This window comes from Synchiropus splendidus, chromosome 6 (genome assembly GCF_027744825.2).
Source record: "Synchiropus splendidus isolate RoL2022-P1 chromosome 6, RoL_Sspl_1.0, whole genome shotgun sequence".
NCBI lineage: Eukaryota > Metazoa > Chordata > Actinopteri > Syngnathiformes > Callionymidae > Synchiropus > Synchiropus splendidus.
The window spans coordinates 3549774-3574573 of NC_071339.1; the positions used below are offsets into that span (position 1 = coordinate 3549774).

General features: G+C 43.9%; 1 protein-coding gene across 5 annotated transcripts in view; it reads right to left on the reverse strand.

Annotated features, from left to right (window-relative positions):
* Positions 1-24800, reverse strand: part of cdh4 (cadherin 4, type 1, R-cadherin (retinal)) — a 247797-nt gene that overhangs the window by 68643 nt on the left and 154354 nt on the right. For all 5 annotated transcript variants that reach the window (XM_053868371.1, XM_053868374.1, XM_053868372.1 and 2 more), the window contains one exon: positions 18222-18404. In XM_053868371.1, the coding sequence (XP_053724346.1) occupies positions 18222-18404 (183 nt within the window). The remainder of the gene's footprint in view (positions 1-18221; positions 18405-24800) is intronic.

The window sequence follows — 24800 nt, forward strand, 5'->3', positions numbered from 1 at the left end:
GTGGTCCTCCCAGACCTCGGCTGGAAAGCTCAACTGGACTTCTCTTTACTTGACGCCGAGTGGACCAGCCTCTGACTTTCCTATCAAGCCGCTCAGCTTGGCGTCACGTGGTCACTGGTGCGTGATGCTGTACAGCTAATTACATTCATTATTCATGGTGCCCATAGTCTGCCAATCAAAGTGCGGATTAAATGATCCAGTGAGTGCGAATATATTTGGGTTGCTCACATCTCGCGCATGTCATTGGTGCCAATCAGAGCAGGAAAATGTGAATGAGAACAGCTGGTTCAAGCTTCTCAGGATTGGAAGAGGGTGGAATCCTGGTGGAAATAAAAGGGACATTTCGGGGAAACTCAGGGCACACACTGTATAAGGCCGTCTGTCAGTACAACCATCGCTCCGTCCAGGGTTTGAACTTTCTTTTGTGGTGGCTAAAAACGCCTCATTTGGCAGCAGATTTTTTTCTTAAATTACGGTATGAATTGCGATCATTTATTGTTCTTGAACAAAATGGCAACTAATGTCAGTTTTTAGCCTGAAAAAAAAAACCCAGGCTTTTAATATACTTTATTTGCAAAAAGCAATGAGTATTTCAAGCAGTGTTTCAAGAGCACACACAAAAGAATTAAGTAAATAAATATACGTACATGCCAAATAAGCAACTATGATAAAATAAATACATCTTTTTTGTTATGATGTATGATGAGAGAAGTTTGACAGCATGCAGCGTGTGCTTGTTTTATTGTTATGGAGCTCCTCATAAGGGAGGAGACTGAGAGCTAAAGGTGGGGAGTGTTGGTGTGTGGGTGACTGAAGTTCAGTGGTTCATTAATACAGCCATTTTAAACAGTCGAGTGTTGTTGTAGAGAGAGATGGATCTCAGGGTCAGCCATGTTTGTTTACGTCCATACAGTGTCCTGGTGACGGCGCGCTGCACTAGTGAGTTCTATTCTACATTTAAATCTTTGGAATTTGGACATTTATGAACGGATTCAAAATCTTCCATCACCAACTTGGTGGGAATATTTGAGGCTAAATGTGAGCGTTTGTTCATCTCAACTGTGATCGGACAAAATAGCAGCGCCTCGCGGAACTCGCAGGGATTGGTAGGAATTGCGCTAGTAGTTAAATGCGAGTTTGTGGAGGGACTGACTCTAAATTGATCTAAGTTGATCTGAAAAGGGATTCAATCGAGTTAGCACAAAAAAACTGTGGTAAAAACTGCTATCCTTGCCTCAAAAAACTAAATGAAAAGGAAGTATAATCGTAGAGAAGAGTCAAAGTGTGTGTGTAGAAGAGCGTGAATCTAAATTTCCAACCGGTATTTGACACAGTCGTCCACTGAGGGGACAAAGCGGCCGTTGCTTCCACGCTTGCTTAGCATTCCACATCAAGGCCAGCTGAGACCAGATGTCAGATTTGCCTCTGTCTCGTAATGAAGAGGCTTTATATCGATAAATTGAAAGAAATGAGGAAGCGCGGCGTCTTGGTGTCCCGTAAGTGACAACTGCTCAATTGAGCCATTTGAATGAAATGCTAATGCGGCAGCTTGGGATCCTTTTCCTCTTTATCAATTCATGCCTCCTGCTCTTGATGTAGCGATGTCTCCTGGATACTAACCACAATAAAACCAGCAGAGGGGCACGTGGCGAGGGTTCTGTCCCGCTCAGATGAGAGCCGGCGTCAGATAGGTCTTTCAGGATTCATCCTGACAGGATCACCAGGGACTGGTTATCAGTGCGGGAAAATAAGTGGAGGAGAAAAGACGCAAAGTGACTTGGAATTTCAGGGAATTTAGCCCAATAACTGCCCTTCAGTTTCAGTCCTCGGGGCGAGGCGGGACACAAACAGACCAGGGAAAGAACAGGAAGCTACATCACTTTGATAAAACACGAGACTCTGCAATTGGTGTACCAGGAGAACAAAGCCGACTCCGATCGGTAAAGCTACATCACATTCAATTTACAAACAGATAAGCTACTCATTTAAAAGCCTTTATAATTAAACCTTCCTGTGAGGCACACGGAGAAACACTCTTTGTGAAGGGGCTATAATGCTGCTCGGGTTAACTGCTGCACCGTCAGCCCCCACAGCAACTCTTTTCCCCGGCCAATCTTAACACTGTAGCCTGAGCACGGCAGCATAAATTCCAATACGATTAAATAATGCTGGTAACAGGCCTATAGGGCTCAGAAAGGCAAATGATTTTGCAGTGCATTGTGGGCCGTGGACGCCATGGGAGGCGTGCGAGAGAGGGATATGTCAATGCCACAGAAAAATAACAACACTTCCCCCCATAAAAAACATGTTACATTTTAATAAATCGATCCATTCCAGGTGAACTACGATGTCAACTTGAATGAGTGGGAGAAGTTGGCTTTGCCTTGGTCTGAGGCTACATGAGGTGGATTTTTTGTTTTTTATTAAAATAGTCCATCAACATAAAATGAATGAAGTGATAAACTACTTAGCCTTGTTTGTTGTTAAAATGCATAACTTGAAGCATTACTTGATGAAAACACTCCAAAAATGTGAGAAGTTTATAGAAAACAAGTACATTTGTGACCCTCATCTCCCACAGCAAACGTGTGGCGTTATGATGTGCTAGTTATGAAACAGCAAAACACATGCTTTGATTCAGTTTACTCAAACGTTCCTGTCTGAAAATGCGGTGAAAACACACCCACATGTGGCGAGAGACAGTGTCTTGCTGCTGTCCTGCCCGTTCACCACATCTTCCTGCTACTGCCAAGACCTTGTCCTTGGCTCTTCTTCCACTTCAGGAACGACTGCAACCATTTTTTTTTTTTTACTTAGCGGTCGTGGGAATGAATGTGACAGTTAAAAACACAGACCGTTTGCACCATGAGCAGAGTTTGACAAACTCAAATCGTTTTTTTCAATAATACGTAAGACTATACCCTGTTGCAATGTCTCTCTGTGCGCTGTGCCGCTAAGTCAATGACTGTTTATTCCAGGTGTGCGGACAAGCTGCTCAGAAATGCCCCAGAATTGGGAGGGCACCACGCTAGCCTTTGTTTTTCTTTTTTTTTTCTTTCCAAGGACTGCTTTGGTTCCATGACAGAGAACACCGTTGAAGCAGCAAGGCCATCTATGAAAAGCAAAGTGGATCTGGTACATTTTCACATGTGCTACGTGACCAACAATGAGGGAAGTGATCAGTGAAGAAGCTAACATGGCTCGGACTTTGGCTGTGCCTCAAACAAAACGTCAGTTTTATTTTGAAGACTCATTCAGTAAAGGCAGTTCATGGTCTCTGGCAAGTTAAAGACTGGAGCTGTGACGGCTTTCTAGTACGCTCATTCATCTCCACCTAATGGACTGTTTCTGATTCACATTCAGAGGTTACGTGACAGGTAAAAGTTCAGGCGTACATGCAGCCATAATTCATTCAAAACTGCTGAGGGGACAAAGGGAACGGAATTAGTCGCTGGAATGTGTCATTGACTGGCTGAGCCAGATAAACAAACCTGAACCAAATATTTATTCACTATGACTTTTTTTTTTTTAGTCCTTGTTAGCTATGCCGAGGAGGTTAGGACTTTGCTGGCGTTCATCAGCTTGTCTTTCTCTGAGCCAAATAATTTGCACAGTTCACAATGGATTTCAATGAAACTTTGACAAAGTGTTGATAATGGGACAAGGAATAGATGGTTAAATTCAAGTGGCGGCACGGTTAACTATCTGGAGCCAGGAAGGGAAACTTTGAAGGATTCGTCACACACGGTGGAGAGAGATCACTGACATGTCTTCATAAAACACACTATTGCATCGTCGTCACAAAACAACTTCCAGTTAGCTGTGGTGCCAAATATGTCGTTGTCATTGAGACATGCCAACTCTGGCACCCTGGCTATTTTCCCCTGGCCAGCGCTTGTTGAAATGGAAGCCAAGTGACATGTTGGCATCCGCCACACGTTGCCATCGCATGGCGGCTCACATGTCAAAGACTGACAGGTCTCTGTTTGTTCTGTCTCAAACCTCTGCGAACTCTACGGATCACATGAAAGGCAGGTTTGAAATGTACTCAAGCTGCATTGACGTCGAGTACGGCCAGTGAAGTTTCAGCCAAAATAATGCCTCACAATAGAAATGTAATAACTGTGTAGTGTTACTTCAAATTATCCCAACTGCTTTAAAGTAAATCCTATAAAGAAGACTATTTATATACTGTCATAGCTAGCTCCGAGCTCCTATTATACTCTATAATATTAGATGTGTCTGAGTTTGCAGGAAGGTATGGAGCAGATTTGGACTCTCAAGTTCAAACTCTGAATTTGTTTTCACCATCATTATGTATCGGGCCACAACAAGTCAAACCAGCTCCAGCGTCCAGCAGCTTTCCCAACAACATAGCACCCACTTGCTTCAGTTTCCATCTGCTGCTGACTTATCTAGTTAATTCCAAAGATAATGGACACATTTTACAACTGTGAATGTTCCGTTGTTGCCATCGCTCGCCAGCAAGTCATTAAGGGACATTGTGCCGCAGGCTCCTGAGGGATCATTAGAGGTCAGTTTGGACTATGAGCTGATGTCACACCATAATGGGAAACTGTGCTTTACACTCCTTTGATGGTGACTTTTATGTGTTGTTCCTGCTTAATGGCAGACGCTGGTGTAGCAGTCGTCCGGCGTAACATGCTTCTCTCACTTTTATTGCTCAGCGCGGTGCGGTCCTGTCTGCGTTGGCCTTCAGGGCAGATGCAACGCCGGAAGATGTGTCCCACACATCTATCCCACACAGATGGGGGCGCTCCAGGGAAGCTATTCTCCTGCTTCACTATCAAACGTGAGCGGTAAAAAGAGGACCCCGTGGGCAGAAGCAACACGTAGAGAAGCCACTGCTCTCACCTCTGACCCCACATGGCAGCACAGACAATGACCTCAATCTCCAAAAATGTTGCCATGTTGAACAGACACATTAACAGCAAGACAGACACTCATTGTTGTCGGCTCACAATAAGTTTCTCGTCTACAGAACAGAACTTTGCAAGCCGCCATCGCCGCACGTGTCAGTTCGTCGTGCTATCTCCCGTCAGAGTGGAAAACCGCATCAACCTGCCGAGCGTCTCGTCTCAAGATAAACACAGAGTGAGGTGTGTGGAGCGGTGGGGAAGCAGGTAAGATGGAGAGGGCTGTACTTCTGCTCCAAATATCAAAGATTGGAAATCGTTGTCTGAGGAGACACACTCGGGGACAGAACCACACCGCCGCTGTGTCAATACTGGAAAAATGGCTCCGTTTATGAAACTCCCAACAGATGAGACAAAGCCAGGTAAATGTCACGGCGCTCTGTGACCGGACTGTTGGAGACTCAAAATCATGTCGCCACTGGCACCGATTAATGCACTGAGTTTACTTTAAGTTTATTAAATGAAGTTCCTCATGTCAGAGCTGTGACTTTTTTTGGCAGTATTAGTTGTAACTGAGACTGATTCAGTCTTTGTTTTTACGGACTGTGACGTATTCAGAATCTTCAGTAGAGCTAGTTTGAGTGACAGATTCCAGCTTTGCACGTTATTATCAACATATAAAACAAAAGAAATCCCACTTTATTGAAGTAGCTATACACTACTGCCTCACATCTTCTCTTGAGGATCAGATAAACTAAAAAAAGAATAGCCCTGTTCCTCACCATATTTACAGGACATGGCATTTATATTGACTGTCGACCCGTGAGTGACAGGTCCACCTCTGACCACAACAAAGCAAGTTGGGGATGAGACTCTACTATCATCCAAGTCACAGCATCTGAGGCGAGATGCACATGAGAGATCCTTTCTCGCCCCCTGCGTCGACTTGTCTTAAAAAAAAAATCATCCTAAAAATAAAAACTCTGCATATGCTTCCGTGCTCATCAGTTCACTCAGCGATACACTTTATTTGAAGTGTTTCTAAATAGCGTTTATTTAACAACGGCATATTTCTCCCAGTTGTCCCTATTTTTGACACATTTTTTCATATCAACTTCATCCCACTTTTCATTTCATTCTAATCAGCCTCCCACTGCTGTTTGCTTTCTCCGGCTCTCCTCGGATGAAGTTCTGAAGCCGTGGAAGCTGGTTATTTATATTCGTGGGTGGGAGAGCAAACACCTCATGAAAACCTCCGCCAAAGCAATTATTACAACTTGATTGGGAATATGAAGGTTAGTAAATATGCAGAGGATTATTACCGTTAATGCAAATTAGCTCAAGTCTGTGCTGAACCGCATAATGGGAGGAAGAGCACGATCCCTCCCGATGGCCGCTCCGTCACGATGTAGCTGTCACAACTGTCAACCGTAATGAAGACATCCTGCCAAAAATCGGCCTGCGCACGTTCCTCCAGTTACTCATCGGATTCCCAGCCTTCGCCATTTGGCTTATCCAAGGAAAATCATCCAAGGACAATCATCCATGACACCCGAGTTGCCTCAAGTAGATAAACATGCGGTTGAGGTAAAGAAGTCAGTTTAACATTGATGTAGTGATGAGGTATCATGAAACAGTGGCCTCTGAAAGTCAGGACACGGTGTCATGATACCTCATCTACCCTTCAATACTGTGTCATGAAACCTCATTTACCCTTCAATACTGTGTCATGAAACCTCATCTACCCTTCAATACTGTGTCATGAAACCTCATCTACCCTTCAATACTGTGTCATGAAACCTCATCTACCCTTCAATACTGTCATGAAACCTCATCTACCCTTCAATACTGTGTCATGAAACCTCATCTACCCTTCAATACTGTGTCATGAAACCTCATCTACCCTTCAATACTGTGTCATGAAACCTCATCTACCCTTCAATACTGTGTCATGAAACCTCATCTACCCTTCAATACTGTCATGAAACCTCATCTACCCTTCAATACTGTGTCATGAAAGCTCATCTACCCTTCAATACTGTGTCATGAAAGCTCATCTACCCTTCAATACTGTGTCATGAAACCTCATTTACCCTTCAATACTGTGTCATGAAACCTCATCGACCCTTCAATACTGTGTCATGAAACCTCATCTACCCTTCAATACTGTCATGAAACCTCATCTACCCTTCAATACTGTGTCATGAAACCTCATCTACCCTTTAATACTGTGTCATGAAACCTCATCTACCCTTCAATACTGTGTCATGAAACCTCATCGACCCTTCAATACTGTGTTGTGAAACCTCATCTATCCTTCAATACTGTGTCATGAAACCTCATGTACCCATCACTACTGGCAGGACGTGTGATTGACTATCATGTGCACGAATGGAACCATATTGATGCTCAAGCATCAGCACCTTTTCTTCCCGTACGAGAAAAGAAGCCCTTGTTCTTTATCACATTCTCAGAAAAACAAGTTACTTCTTGAGCCAATTCCTGATCTGCTCCGCGCCGCCACGGCCCCTCGCATTCCTCTTGAAGCCCGCAAAAACAGCCTCTCTGACCTGCACCATCAGATGGAAAACATTGTTTGCGCTTAAATGGACCACATTAGTGTCTGTATAAAAACACAGCATAGAATTCAATGAGTGAACAGCTTCTGAACCGTAGGCTCATGGCAAAATGCATTAAATGTAAAAGCTACTCTGGTTCTCAGCGCGGTGCACTAGCCACTGTACGAGTAAAGAAGCAACTCAGACATATGAAAGTTGATTTACTGCAGCACTTTGGTTGTGTTTTGTGCTTTTTATGAAGTCAGGTTTTTCCGACTTGGCCTCAATTTGAACTTTAGAACATTTGTAAATCCAAGCAAAAACACTATAGGAAAGAAAAAGATGATGAAGTGAGAATTTTCTGAATTATTTTTTGATTTCCACTGTAAAAGTGAAGTGTAATTTGAGAATAAGAAAGAGAGCGATAACCAACTTCTTGTGCTCGGGATTTTGGTCTTGCCTGCTTCTACATTTACAGGCAGTGAAGGTACTTCGGCGAATGCAGCAAGCAAATGCAACAGCGTGTTATAGTTCTATTTTTTCCCATCAAGTAGATAACAAGATTCAGCTCCTGCGAAGGTGACAAGCATCTTGACAAGTCTCATCTGACTCTCAGAGATTTTGCTAAAATATTCTGAACTGACAGCGAACCTTTAGCGCTCTTGGATATTCAAAGCAGCTGCTCGCGCTTGCCACTTTAACTGGGTGAATCTCAATGTTAAACAGCGGAATGAAAACATCTGCGCATGTGAAAACTACATCGACATCCTTGAAAGCGCTCCTGTTTGATAGTGTCTCATCTTCCCCGGCTGTTATACAGTTCTCTTTTTGTTAAACATGAGGGAAATGGCAAAACGACATGCCTTTTAACTCCCTCTTAAATTTTCTTTTAGTGCAGCTTTGATGCCTCCTGCTGTGTGACTCGTCACTCTTCAAAGCTGATGTGGCCTGCTTTTGATTCGGATGAAAAATTCCAACAGAGTGATAGGCCATCCCTGCAAAAACAGCCAACAGAACAGCAAAGGCAGAGGGAGGATGAGCGGGTGGAGGAGATGCTCCCACAAAGTAAAGAAAGCATTTTCCAATTAGAGGAAATGTAGGAGCATAAGTTTTTGTGCCTGCCATCAAACTTTCTTACAAAACACAATAAAAACTTTCAATGAGAGCCTCGTGGTGGGGAAAGTGGGGAAGGACCTGTCAGCTTGGCGGCAGCATTACAACCAGTGATTGGTGATGATGATTTTAAAAATAGTTGCTTTGGAGAGAAGCTATAGTTTCAACAGCCGCCAGGTAGAAGCAGCTGACAGATATTCACCTCAAATGTGAGCAGCAGCAGCAGCAGCAGCAGCAGCGGCAGCAGCGGCAGATGTCTGAAAACTCTCCATAGAGAAGGCTGTTGAGTAGGCTAAACACTGCTCTACCCCGTGTCTCTATTGAGTGTCTCAGCTAAACAAACCGTGTCGTACCATATCGTAAGATCTGGAATAATGGTGGGGACTACAGACTTTCTTGGCCAGAATACTAGAAATGGGCTGGTGAGGCTTCATGAAACGGTGTCCTCATTTTGATAGCAGTCTTCGCTGTAAACTATTTGAATTCATACTACCAGATCGATGACATCTTAACGTGAAGATACTGTTTCCTTATAAGATAAATAGGTTTAGTTTTGGCTGTGAAACGGCACAGTCTGTTGCAGCCGTGGCGGAGGTCCGTCATCAGTTAACATCTGAGGTGAGGACGACTCGTAGAACTAGGAATTGACAGAAATAAGGAGGTTAAGCCGGTGGTGGGTTGTCGCGCGGCTCGTGGCGACTTCCTTTAGACGTGCTTCGTCGGGGGTCACAAACCAGCTGTTTTGCTCAGTAGAAAAAAAGGGACATCGCCCGAGGCGCAAAGGTGCGAGGCTGCAGGGGGCGAATCGAACTCAGGCTTCCCGAGACAGAACCCACAGTGTGAAAAGCCCCTAAGAGGTCATGCTAATATCCATCCAATAAGATCATGGCACGTCTGTTACCGCTTCAAGGCGGCCGCTGTGAGAAGCCCTGTACTACAAATGTACTTCATTTTCAGCTACCGATTCCTGCATGGATTATGTAAATTCTGCTTATTGACATAATGAAAGGGAAATTATGAGGGATATTATGAAACGCATGAGTCAGAACAACTGCTCCATGATGGAAAAAACCTACCGGCTTCAAAATATAGTCTTCAGACCATTTGCCATTTTTCTGCTTTTCTTTTTATGCGCTGCTTAAACATTCTGCCCAGACCTTCCTGTCATCTCTCCATCCATCTCTCACTCTGCTGTGCTTCTTGCTCACCCTCCCATTTCTCCCAGTGGGGAGAAAACAGTCAGAGTCCCATCAACACAAATGAGCAACAGTCGCCACCTGAGGAAGGTTCTTCTGCTCCGCTGCTGACACTGTTATTCAGCCATTCGTCTCCAGCATCTAACACGGCCAATTCCGTTCCGTCCTCAGGCTGCCTCAGGAAATGCCGCTGTGAAGTGCATTTGGATTTAAGGATAATAGAATAGCTGCTTTTTTTTTCGCGCCACTTCTCAACAAGATGGAGAAAACAAATGTGAGTCTTTTGGGGGGAAAAGTCAAGTGCTGAAAGTAAAGAAATGTCAGATGTGAAAAACAACCGTGACCTATCACTGGATGCCCTTTTCATCACCCCGAACTATGGGTCCAGACCAAGCACTGACGCACGTCAACCATGACATAATCATCTTTGATCATAATCTGACAACAACTTTTCTGTCATGAATTGCAATGCATTATGGGATCAGAGATTGAAGGTATCCTACAAATACAAAGAGAAGATGAGAATCTGTTTTCTCGTGCCTTTGATGAAGCTTTTGATCTACTATCAAAGGACTAATGTGAGATACAGTCAATAAATATGAAATTTTGAAATCAACAAAAAAATAAATGAGTAAATAAATGAATAAAGCCTCCGTCCAGGGAACCATTTGCACCATGCTGCAACACATGCTCAGTTAGCAAATTCTAGAACACAGCAAACTCTGCATTTTTGAGGGTATTTTGCACAGGTGCCAACTTGTGCGCATCCCCTCCAGCTCCTTTAAAAGACACTGGATTGAAGATGCGTTTGAAAAAGTGGGAGTGACTACTGAGGGAAACAATATCAATGGAAGTGAAGTCGTGATTCATAAACCCAATTACAGCATTAGCCAAGCAATTCATCGGCGCTCAGCTGGGGGACGCAGGAATCCAGCTGAAACAAACCAGCGCACTGAGCTGGTGAACAAAGCTATTCATTCCCCTGACACACGCTGGGGGAGAGTCATCAAGCACACGCTGCCATCCAGGCTTGCTTTTGGTCGGAGTGGGATTTCTGATTTTTCAGCCACGTAAAATGGGATTGAGTACTCAGAGAGCCAGCAGCAGAATGACATCTCATTAAGTGCGTCTAATTACCCCATAATTATTGAACCAGCAGTCAAACAATGAAGGAGGCTGTTACAGAGTGTTAGGATCACCTGCCGAACTGCTCGTGCCATTCAGCTGCAGCGTGTTGAGCTCCTTTATAAAGTATATTCTGGCCACTGCAGCCTGGCAAGAGCAACCCAACCAACTGGTCCAACCAGTCAGTCTGAGGGTCCAGTCTGGCTCTGGGGTCAGCTCAGGCTGCCACTGCGGGTGCAGACCAGTGAGGGAGGCTGGCGGAGGGGCCAACGGCAGAGTGACAGTCACTTGGAGATCTATGTCACTCTCATGCGCGCCGCGCCTTTGTGCTGCCTGACTGGCTCTAATGGGACTGTCACCTTGTAATTGTCCAACTGGGGAAATGTTGACTAATGTACACCGAGGGTTACAAATATAACTTGACACATAATCTGAAAAATCATTCATCATTTGGGCCTTACAAAGAGTAACCATGTTCCATGTTCCTTGGAGCTCTGTAAAATATACAATCCCAGGCAGGAATGAGAGGGTGCACATCTGTGTAGCAAAACATCCACAGAGCGAGAGTTCTGGTTCTCTCAACTACACTTGAACCCGTACTGTACCCTGTTTTGAAAAACTAATATTTGCCCCCACCGTCTACAACGTGTTTTCATTTCCACAAACCTGCATCAATATGCCGTCGAGCGCCATCATGCAGTGGAATGGCTGACATCTGCGCACTCCTCCAGTCGTGTCAAAAGCGTTTGCATTAATGTGAAAATGAGTCACTATAATAGGAGGTACTTTTTAGCCTATTTTTAAATACAGAATCCTTCAATAAACATAGCTCCAGAGACTCTGGTTAAGTGAGTCTTTCACCGAGTGTTTATCATCATAGTGATCAAGAACATTTTATTATTTATTTATTTTTTTAAACTATTTCAAATATTATGCACAATATTTTTTTATTCAGTGACTTGCCTCAACAGACATGCACCAATACATCTTCACTCCCAAAGCATCAAACAGCGACTATCGTCGAGGCCTTTAGTGTTGTGATTCGCTGTAGCTTTGTCCTGTCACTTCCGTTTTTCCCTCGCCCTTTTGTTGTTGGCGCGTTCCCATGGCAACAGTGCACGGCAGCTGATGATCTAAAAATCATTACTGGCGCTGTCTTAAGTGTCTTGGCTCCAGCAACACGTGCCAGATCGACTCCATTTGATTCTTGGAAAATTGGCTTTTCTCATTTGCTCATTCATTCGCTTCCGTGTTTCTGATCTCTTGGTTATCCCCGGAGCCAGAGTTGTGATTTTTGTGCGTTCATGAGCTCAACGTGTTTCCTTCTTCTTGACTCTGATGTTGTTCGTTTTTGCGACCGCGCTTGTGATTTCGCTGTTTCTGACCATCGTGTCTGCCTTCTGCTCTCAGATTTCCGATCATTCATCCTCCGGTTCGGTGGCGATTGTTTTATTTTTGTGCTTGAATAAACCTCAGATGTGTCGCTGTCTCCTTGTGATTCCGTCCGGCTCCGCAACAGTTGTCTTTCAAAGTTGATTCACTGTTCCTTGAATGCTTGAACCTGCCACGGCTAACTTTCCTTCTAGGCCACGAAAGTCGGTATTTGACACCTTGGCCATGACAGCGTGTTGCGCCGTTGCATCATTGATTTTGGCGGATAAAATGCATTGGAAATATATATTTTTTACTCTCATAAAAAGGTTTGTATTCATCATAGGAAGGTAAGGATGTTATGAAAACACAGGTCTGAACAGCTTTCACAATTCATGAGTGATTACTGGCACAGACACACCCAAACACACTCTCATACACACAGACACACACAGGAGCACAAGCAGACAAGGAGCAAAGGACGCAATAAAAATGCAGAGGTAACAAGCCGATCTAAAAAAAGCATATTACAAGCTCATTATGAGCTGTAATAAAACACAATCTTCAATATGACGTTGTAAATAAAGCGCCGTGTTTTCATCCTCCGCGCCAAGCAAACAGCGGTGCAGACTGCACAAGCGAGCCGCCTGCTCCCGCACACATATATCACGTATATTTCAGCTGCCCAGCACAATAAAGTAAATTAGGGAACAAACATAACCGTGTCTATTCCTCCGGCTTCTAAAACAAGCGTCAAAGTCAAAGAGGCAAAAGTGAACTTGGGAAGTGGGCGACGTGAAACGTTTGTTTATGTTTGTGCCTCTGTTTGTGTGTGATAAAATCCTTTCAAACGCGGAGCCTGCAGTCCTTTGACCGAAGCACGTTTAACACCGTGCTCCACCGTACAATGTTATCCAAGAGCACAGTCGTAATGGGCGATTTAAAATAATGAGCTGAGAGCCAAATCACGCCGAGATGCACTCTCGTCACCGGTTCACCTCTTCACCTTTGCCTCTCCATTTTGACTGCATGCATGTGAGCGTGTGATAAAGGAAGTGTAAGCCTATTATAGAAATCATTACGGTCTTATTTCACTGCATGCCAGGTTACCGAGTCACGTGCGGCGCGCTGTCTTTACGAACACGCTTCCTGTCAGTCATGTCTTGCATTATTCCAGGCTCACTCTCTCCTGCTCTGGCCAAAGAAGCGTCCATGTCCTGCAGTCTAAAAGCAGACCAGACTTTCTTGGCCGTATTCAGAATTTCCCCCATCAGTTGTGCCTCATTGGCCGCGGTGTCGCCGTAGCAGGAGACACTTGGAATGAGAATGTCACAAATGGTGTGAAACTAATGTGGCTGCATCTTACCTTAAAGGTTTATAGCTCTCTCTCCCCAGAGTTCTTTCCTCCTTCTCCCAATATTGCACCAGCCAACTGCTTTTCCTATGATCTTTTTTGAAAGCAGTTTTTTATTTTGGTTTTGTTTTCAAGTCTCAGATGTGTAAACATGTCTGCTCACACAGAAAGACGTGGAGAGCCAGTGATCAAGGCACAACAAAAGGGTGAGTAGGGATGTCAATAGGCTCAAACTTAAATCTTTATCAATCGCATTGAAGCGGAGTTAACTCACAATTAATGGCAAATGAATCACACATTTTGCATCTGTTCTAAATGAAAGGAAGATTTCATCTACAATAATCCTTCCGGTGTGATGCTTTTAGCATGTTCTCGACAGTATCTGTTATGTTGGGTTGTTGTCGTAAACAAATGTTCGCGTGAGGAAAATTATTTTTGCACTTTCCCTGCTTTGAGCACCCAGTTTTTTCTCAACTTTGGTATCACCTATTAATGAATATGAAACCCCTCAGTATGTATTGTGTGTTGCAACCAGTCGACGGATGCAGTGAGTTACATTACTTTAAAACGTGGTAGAAAAATGTGGCAACCTGCTCCACCAGATCTGCTGCCCCAATCCACCAGTCACAGAGGCCCTTCACTTCAGCAGTGAGTGAGCCGCCTGTCGTCCAACAGTCGAGTGTCCGACCCGTGTCTCACATGTGTACTCTTCATTTTATCGTTTCCTCTTTGTCCGTGGTGTCAACATGAACGTCGTTCAGCACTACAAGCAGTGTTTGAACACGCCTCCACCAAATCCCCAGACGCTATGAAGCCAAGCGTCGGGTCCAGCATGGGCTGGATGGCCACTCCATCGCTGTCACGAAGCACTGCCACTATTTACCCCTCAACGTTCAATAGAAACATGCCCTCGACTGTTGCTCAGACTGGAGCTAAAGGTGTTACCGCCATCAGCTTATGCAAAAGCGGGAACTACATCACTCTTCACAGCCAAGACTGGCTCGTTCAAATGCAGCCATTTTTTTGACGCTAGAACCAAAGCACCTACAGGCACCTTTCGTTTTCTTCACTAGAGTTAACAATTTCTGACATAAAGAAGAAGAAAAAGACTCTCGACTGCATAACAGCCAGAGATCTGTGCTTCCAACACACACACACAGCCACATTATGAACTTCGTCAACACAGTCATGTCCTCTTCCTGGGAGCGTACGTGAGTGTGCTGTTGTTCAGGGTGGGCACGAATCCAGCTTTTGGTAACGTCAACTAAACTGTTACTGCTGTTCAATTTAAATTCTGTTTCCCGTTAATTGAAATAAATAGAGAGCACTATTCAGCAGTATTCTATGTTGCATTTCTCATCTTTATTTTTTCACATTTTTTTATCTTTTCGTTTTAAATATCTTATTTCCTGCCTTGACGGTGACACATTTAAATCAAAGCGCGGCCAATCTTGAAGCAAACTTTCTCAAAACATGTCTTTTTCTCCGAGGGTTGAGAAAGCCTTTTGCCCTCCCCAGGACAGATGACGCAACATCACAGATGCCATTACCATTTCAGAAATCAATGCAACTTGAAAATAGTTTCAAGCTGTTATTTTGGGGAGAAAACATTTCCTGCCGCTGCTTTAACTCGTGCTGTTTTTCTAACTTCTCAATTCCCACTGCACTTAATCTGTCATGTCTAATAATTTGACTGCAGACACTCGGAAGCAGATTCCGCCTGAGCACAGTGGTAAATCAATGCCATCAAAGCTGCAGCACTTGCGGCTTTTCATGTCTGAATAACAACGACTGAATGAAAATGGAAGACAGTGGAACCAAGAGTGAGAGAGAGAGGGAGACCAAGAGAGAAGCAGAGGAAGAGGGGAAGAGGGGGACAGCGGCGTATGAGTTAGAGGTCTGAGATTAGACTGATGATGAAGGTGATGCTCATGAAGCTGGTGCAGACGCCACAATCTAAAAGGGAGTTTAGTCGTGTATAGCCTCCTGCGGTGCCATGAATTATGAGGATTAAAATAGATTTTTTATAATCCTCCCCTCCAACAAAAATAATCTAAGATGTCATTACACATCAAGGGTTGAATGAGCTTTGTGAATGTCATTGTCATTCAAGACTTGGTGCGGGACTGTGGAGATCAATCTCGAAGCCTCCTACTGAGGCGCTCCTCTTATATAAGTCAAAATGGAGGCTCATGTCTCACAGACACCGAGGACACGCCTGCCACACCTTCAGTCAAACTATGCAGAGCCAGTCACATGATCATCCGGGGTCCAATCCTTCCAACATTCGCTGACTTCTTTGGTCCTGCTGGGATTGCTTTGTTATGCGGAGTGTCCAGCGCGTACTGGAGTAGATCTGCTCTCCTTCCGACACATTGGCGGAAGACGATTTCCGTAATCCAGGAATGTAAGCCTCCCTCTACAAATGGCCGTAAGAGACTTAGTATGGTGGTGTGTGTGAGTGAGTGTGTGTCAGAAAATGCCTGCAGAAAGCTGCATGTCTGTCCCAGTGACTGATAACAGACAGCAAGCCAGGAGACTATGTCTCCAAGCAAAAGATTTAGAGGCTTATGTATTTTAAGGAAGCGCAACTTTGACCCAAAAATATTGGCAAAAATATGCAGTTTTATTGAGGACAGAAAGGCAATATTTTATAGGTCCAGATGAAAGTAATTTAAAGAAACAACAGTCAACCAGGAAACTCAACAAAAACTAGACCAAACCACTATCTGATGGATTTAAATAGTAGTAATAGTCAAGTTCAGGCTGTATATGGTTCGAATATTGAGTAGAACTTGAAGGATCAAGGTGGTTCTGATAATTCCAATAATGATCATATAACTGAAGTTCCTCCTCAGTTGATTCTGTACACATTGTTTTCTCTCCGTTCCAACTCCCCTTCTGATTCATACTCCTCCGCCTGTGTCCGTGGAGTCTCTGACATCACAGCTGAAGCTCTCAGAGATGCTGTCTTGCTCGTCCCTAGATCCTTCAGTGTGCAACAACAAGCCAGTCAAAGAGGATTTTATTGGCCGACTCTGGAATGCCATCAGGGGAACGGCTACTCATCCACCATAAAGGATGAAGGCAGCATTTAGAATCCTGTTTTTAAATCTGCTTCCCTTTGTCACAACAACACGTAGTGGACTGGTCATGCTTGGAAGAATCTCGTTCTATAACGCTGCCAAGGAGAGGGTCCACTGAGGCACGGATCCAAGACCAGAACTGAGAGATGGATGGAACGGTTGTCTAACACGGGGATGCTTGTCGCAGTATTGTTGTCCAGTACGTGATAAGACACTTGCACAATCTGACTCATATGTTTTGCTCAATAAATGTTCCCCCTGTCTTCTCTCACCTCATCTCCAACTAACTTGATCCAACATGTCCAGTGTCTCTCCGAAAAACCTGTGCATCCTCATCTCTGCCACTTCTAACGCTGCTTCCTGTCTTTGTGTCAGAGCTACTGTCTCTAAACCAAACATCACGGCAGGTCTCACGACGGTCCTGTCGAGCTTCCCTTTCACTCTGGCTGCCACTCTCCTGTCACACATCGCCCCCGACGCCCTGTTCCAACCTGCTGGCACTCTCCCCTCATGCACCAGCAGTGGGTCCAAGAGCGCTTGTATTAATGCCAAAACACTTGTCTACTTTAATAGCCGGTAGCTTTTTAAATGCAAGACACTCTCGATATCATCAAACTCGATCGGTGGTTTGGATCGTGTTGAATCGCATTTGAAGTTAGCTTGGTCCTTCTTATGATCTTTACTAGATATATGTAATGCATTTCACATATTATTTATTATTGTTTGCAGTGAAGTCATTTTAGATGGATGGATAGAAAATACGACATATTCAATAGAACTGTCTGCGTATTTCAAAATAGCAGCATCAACCTCTGTCCATAACTCTGTGTCACTGATTCAAGACACTTGCTTTTCCACACCTCCACTACCTGCAACTTTACTCTCACTCACACACACCAGTTCTGTCTTGCTTCCACTGACCTTCATTCCTCTGCTCTCCTTCACCTCTCCTGCTTGTCTTCCAACTCATATCTCTACTCTAGGTCCAATTCACTATGGCATCAGCAAACACAAACTAAATCTGGTCTGTCCATCAGCAGAGAAAATGAAGAGCAGATTTGTGATACAACCCTGTCACTCCCCCCGAAAAAACTAAACATGAAATTGGTGCGAGATGTTTCCCATGTTTAACTTAATTGCATTTGTTGGGGTGAAGAAGAACAAATTCTTCAGAATTTTTATCGTATTGAATATAATTCTGTATTAAATATTTCCATTTAGTACAGAGGTACCGTAATATTTGCGACTTACTTTTTTGTAAACAATGACACATGATCATTGTATGGATTTTTATGGGCAAACAAGCGTGCTAGCAAGATATTGAGCCATTTCACTTCAGACTAAAGAAATCACAGGTGTTTCCTTGGCATTAAAGCACTCAAAACAACAGGTGTGGCTTATATTGAAGTTCGCTCAATAGTCACGATTGAAAGTTCATCGCTATTGATGCCCAATATTCCCAGCCTGTCTTGCTTCCCCAGTGATTTACTTCTGTCGTTGCCAAGTATCGACAACACAAGCGGACAAACAATGCAACTCACCCTGACAAGCATGTGAGGGAAGGGCCCTCTGGAGTTCTCGGGAACGTTGATAGGCGGGATGACCCAGTCCCTCTTTTGCCGTCTCAGCCCGTTGACAGAGGAGCTTCTCTGATGTTTGCGAGGGAACTTGATCACTCTTGGTTGGGACTCCCACACTCTCGAAAACATTTCTTCAATGCCCAGCTGAAAGATAGGACACACGTGAACGTCTTTTTTTTATTCCTATTATTTTCTTTTTCCATACAGGCGAGTAGGAAAATGAATCTAAAAAAGTGTGAAAGTGAAAAGCTGAATCCATCTCAGTGAAAGGTAGGAATAAAAACACTGGCTGTCATGCTGACAATGAACCAATTGTGTGAGAGTGACAGAGAGGCAAATGTTTTCTGATAGCTGCTGGGTCTCATTTCATGAGGCCTTTGCCAGGACACTTAGCTTTCTTCCTCCTTTTTCCTTGTCACCTTTTCGTCACTTGGATCCAGGCCATACTCTCCGCTTTGTTTGTGTGCCTTTTTCTTACATTAAAATGGAAGCAAAATCCCGACCGACCGTATCTCAGGGTCACAGAAATAAGCTTCTGTTTCTGCAGAAAGGTTTTTTTTTATTTTTTTAATGAGTTGACTCCCCGGCTCTGGTTAGCCTTAATAAGTGCACAGTATTTCAGATTTGTTCCCAGCACATGGCTGGTCCGGCATTCTCACAGCACATGAACAAAAGGGATTGATTATGTCGCAGAGGAAAAGAAGTCGATCGACATATATTCACTCCCACCTTGTTGAGATGAAGCCATGCGCGCCAAATGGTCACGTGTGCCGAAAAATATCGGGTCCAATGTTGCATTTCCATTTCCCCACCTTTACCTCTCAGACAAACTACTCATGGAACATCATGATAAAAAAGATGTACTCATTTTATTATCATTATTTAGCATGCACATTTATTTACTTTGTGTGCGTGTGTGTTTTCTTTGTGAAATCACTGAACCTCTTAGGCTACAAACGGACACTAGTTTTTTACAAGCTAATTTTGAAAAGGTTCTTATTTGTCGTCAGGTTGCTCCGGAACCATAAATAATAGCAACTTTCACAAAAAAAAAAGAAATAGAAAAGAAAAATCCACCTTTTTGGATACAACAATCAGAAAATCCTGAAGGGTCACAATAGTTTTTGTGATTTGAAAAATGTTGCTCACACTACTACAATACTGGAAATGAATCCAATAAAAGAAGCACAATAGTTTCCTCCCATCCAATGTGTGAAACAAGTCACCTTTATTATGCACTTGTATCCATTTCTGTTCCATTATTTATTGAAAGGAATGCGCATCATATTGGAATTTGATTCGGACTCTGCCACTCCTAACTCTGCTTCCCATATTTTATTCAATATTACCAACATGTTTCTGGTTTTATGAGAATTTGGAGTCAAAGCAAACAGTGCAGTGAGAGACTTGAAAATGCCGGTTGCATTGTTTTCATGCTGCCTCTTTGATCCCAAAGCTTTCGTCCTTCATTTCAAGCCTACCCGACTCGATGCCGCATGGACTTGAAATAACTCGAAAAGAAATCATTTTCGGCCTGAACACATTATTACAGACCCCCTGGCGGTTCATCCTGTCCCAGAGAACACGACGTGACACTTTGGTTAGACAGAAGGCTATCATCACACCAAACAGGTTTCTCAGAAACGACTTGAAAAAACAAAGACAGTTGATGAGAAAACTCCATCCTGTTGTTGTGAGAAAAACACCTGCCCTTTGTGAAAACGGCTAACATGAAAATGAATCACTGAGAAATACAGAAGCAGTCACTTGGAAATTATTTATTGTTTATCGTTGTTGCCTCATTTTCGACTCACGACTCGTCCCACCACCAACTATTTTTTCCATTTTACCACGATGATTTGATTTTTCTGAGTGACTGACAACCTCTTTCTCTCTGCAGCAGCCTCTTATTTAGACCTTTTTTTGTTTAGTCATTTTAACAACACATTTCAGTCTACCAAAACAGGTACATACTTTCCTTATGCTTATGTATAAATGAGGCCCCAGGTGTGTCACAACAGGGACCAATGCAATCCATCTGATTTCCCACCATTTCACCACTTCATGATAAATGTATGGACTTATTGCTCAGCCCTGGCTGGGCAGTACTATTTTCTTCCACGATTCTCCGTCTTTCACGCGCGCTTTTATTTCCCTTGGGGACCCAAAAATGCTGCCAACAATTAAAAACTGGCTAATGTTCTCACTCACAACCTTCTGGTCGCGCTCAAGAGCTAGCCATTCTTCTTCAGTCCTTGGCAGCGTACACGTAGCACTATATTTGATCATTGCCACGGGTCGGCACGAGCAGAGACTTTAGCTGGTGTGTGGTCCAGAGACAGGGTCTCCAATATGCTGTCCCTACAATGGTTTCACATTTTAAGTTAGTTGTTCCTGTCCAACTCAAATGTGTATGTTTTAGAGAATTTTTTAGCAAGCAGGTCAACCTTGCATTACAGTTCTGTCCGCAGTCTGATATAAACAGCCAGGCCTCACCGAAGACTTCAGCCTATAGCTTTGTCTCGCATGGTGAAAACGGTTAAGAAGGGGCTGGAAAAGTGTGTTTTTATACTATTCTCTTTGGTGTCTTCCTGTGTAAGATGGTTGTATAGCTGTAATCCACTTAATCCTATTGTTGTCTCAGCACACACACACACGGCCGCACACACACACACACACACACACACACACACACACACACACACACACACACACACACACACACACACACACACACACACACACACACACACACACACACACACACACACAGGCAATGTGCTGCTGTCACCTGAATCACAGTGGAAATCCTTCTCATCCCACTTAGAACACAATTCCAGCAGGCAAGCACACACGTGCGCACAATCACACACACACACATATCAACACATCAACACACAGGTTGATGTTTTGCCATGCCAATTCTCAGACACACTCCTTTGTTGGCGAGAGAGGCACAATCTAAGCCACACATGACCATCCACACTCCACGTTTTTCCAGGCTTGTTTTCACAGTTCACAGGACGGAACCAGAGGCTCAGGATCTCCACCCCGCACAGGCTGTCGACCTGAATCGGACAGCAGACAGACGTGAAAGCGTGGGGACGGTGATGTGGGATTATTCTCTTCGCAGCGCCAACCATCCACAACACTAACAGGTAGAGATGGGCAGCAGGCTGGCGTGGAAGCTTGGCAGCTCCTCCTCTGGCCGAAGCTGGAACTAGCATGAGTGTGTTTGTCCGGCTGAGTGCGTATTTGCACATGCTAATTTGAGCTAAATTAAGTCCAAAGACAAACAAATAAGTAAAAAGCAATGAGCAATTCAACTGGACGTGAACGGTAAAATCTGGAGGACATAATGAGAGGACAACAGGACTGTCGACAGACGCGCCGCAGCAGAGACACAGGCGACTCAGGGGGCGTGTCACGCGCTGCCACATGATAAAAGACTTGTGTGGTTTCTCACATTCAGCGGACACACAAATGAATGTGTTTTGCGCAGAATGTCAACTTCCGTCAGTGAGGCACATCATTTGAAAAAGACAATATGGTATACAAACGGTTATTGATGGGGATGCTCCGATCTGGGTTATTGCTGCCGATCACCGATACCGATCTGCCAGAGAGCTGATCACAACCGATCACATTGAATTTGGAATGAAAATGGTGAGACCTCCTGTGTACATGATGTGAAAACATCAACCATTAAACCATTTTAATTCAGACACATTTTAATATACCTCTTCAAGAAGGCCAAAAATAGAAAAAAAACATTGCAGAATGCAGCAAATATTATGTCAAATGACAACTGAAAAACATTTAATTCGATGTGAGACGTCGCAGTTTGGTGAATCTATCGAGACCTTGCTATGTCCGTGAATTATTTACATATTGGCCGCTTGTAGCGGGACTCCGAGACAGAGCGCGCTGCATTTATGAAAGTTGCACTCTGGATATTTTCGAAAGTTTCAGATTCAGATTCATCTAGCTCTGTGAAATTAATGATTATTTCTCTGGAAATGTGCTTAGCGTTCCGACAATGTCACGTTCGGACCGGCGGGTGTTGCTTAGCGTCAACAGTGCTAACAGCCTGTTGCTGAGGAACCAGCGCTCTCACTTTCATGAGCCCAGAAAACTCTCTCACGCTCCGTCAAGTGTTGGTGCTTTAAATAGCGTGTTTGATTTGAAGGCGCTTCGATGTATAACGTTGTCCCGTGCATGTGCTGCAGGATGCCAACTTTACATGACCCAATAAGAACTTTCACAGCAGACATGCTGCTGCCCAGTAAGCAGCGAGTCAGGAGGAGCGGGCGCCTCACAACCAGCGGGGCTTCATCAGAGAGCCGGCTGTCACAAGTGATCGGATGTTGTGATCGGCAATGACAGGTAGTGATCGGCATTCACTGTTCATGCTTAAATCGGTCGATCACGATCGGTGACCAATCGATGGATGCATCCCTAGGTATTGAAGATTTGTTAATATCTTCTGTTTGACCAATTTAAAAAAAAAAGAAAATAAAAGAAAGAAACAAGGAAGCAGAGTGGACTGAATCATTGCTGAATCAGCTGTGTTAGAGCTGTACCGAGAGATGGTGTGGTAGTGTTCGAGATCGCTGCTGTTTCTCAGGGTCCTGGCCTCAGTTGTGTTGTGTGTTTTTTCTTTGTTGTGTCTTTTCATCAGGGGTCTCAAACTGATCCACAAAGGGGCCACAATGGGCGCCAGTTTTTGGTGCAACTAGTAAGCAACTGGCAAGTGTCAGAAGTGTTTTAGCTGACACCGATTGGTTCATCAACTTGTGCCTGCACCCACTGCGGCTCATTTGTGGATCACTCTCGACCTCCAAATATCTTGGTCTTGTCTCAGTCGCGATACCCTCCAGTCTTGATCATGTCTTGGTTGACATCAACACCACCTAGAGATGACCTGGTCACACTCATTGTTGAGGTCTCCTCGCTACTGCTCTGTGATATTTGGAACCCAAAAGACCAGGGAGATCTTGCCTGTGACTTTATCAAACCAATTTGTTTTTCAGCATTTTCTTTTAGGAGAAAGAATGGATCTCCACATAATTAAAGTATATAGACAGCATACTACTGGATTTTTAAAAAACAGCAGGATGGGTGAGATCTTCTCAACTTGTCAACTGTCAACCTTTATTAAAAAAAGTCAAAGTGACAACAGAAAAAAAGAGAAAAGCATCTTTTTCTTTTCAATTAAATACAGGCCAACGTTCAATCTTCACCTTAGCTCCAACAGCTCCAAGCAAGAACCAAACCCCAACCTTAAAGGTCAGTGCCTCTTCAGAGATAAAAAAAAAAAAAAAAAAAAAACTTGTTCCGTTTGTGGACGGTTGAGAAATTGAAATACTTGCTCCTGCAAACTGCTGGCATTAAAACAAGCAGAGCATAACTAATAGCTTCTCAGCTGGTGTGGAAGTCAGTCCAACGTGCCATGAAATCAGTACACGTTTGGTTGTGCTTCACAGTCAGCCCCACCTGTGTGAGTCTGGGAGTGTGGGATGTGAGGAAGACCAGGGCCAGCGATATTCCACACAATGCTTTTGCTGCACTGTGGTCCACAGTCTCAGTAGCTCTTCTCCCGCCTTAAGAAAATGGTCACTCCTTGGCCACGTTTTGTCCCTTTTTTTCATACGATAACTTCAGTTTTCTGGCTGTTTAAAAAGACAACACTCAACACTTGCATCTTCAACTTTATTAATGACTGAAACCGGCAAACTGAGACAATGAATCTAAAGTTCTGGCCTTCAGTTTCCAGCCATTTTCCAAGTGTTTGTCTTGGGTGAGACTCTTCAGACTTCCCAACTAACCTCACTAAAATATCATTGGTTTCAGACTCTTATAACTTTATAAATACTCCCCAACATTAGCTGAAGCTGGGTCCATTCAGCGCCAATTTTGACATCACCGTGCGTCTTGTGTTCTGATATCTTTTTTAAAAGATGTCGATCATGTTTGTACTCTGTAGCCAATGTAGTCAGTGTTGAAATGTTCCAGAGAGGGGTTCAACTGAAAACCCAGACTCACACCAACAGCAGTTACAGTTTCCAGCATCCGTGCATGGCATCGCTCCATCACACGAAAAGCGGTTTTATGCGAACAAGTGGAGTCACACTCTTTTTGTGGGGGGAGGAGGTGCTGCACGTGCACTGTCACACATTGTTCATGTTTGTTAGAAGCAATCGAAAGTCTCGGAAATCATTTGATTTCCTGTTTGAACGATCATCTCAACTGCAACGTGAATCCACGGACCTCAGAAATTCTCGCACGGCCAACTGGGTCTGAGTCAGAGGTCAGAGTTACTTGCCTGCGTAGAAGTTTCTGCCTGTTTTCACTAGTTTAGTTCCCTATATTTCAGGAGCTGGTCTCTGTCACTGCAGCACTGTTTCTGTTCTGCACCATATTTCTGAGAAAGAAATGGCAGCCGGCCGTGGCCTTACTGCGAATGTGTGTACCCTTAGTTTAAAAAGACGTTCCTGAAATGAAGATCGGATCCCAGCGTGGCCATGGAATTAGCTGAAA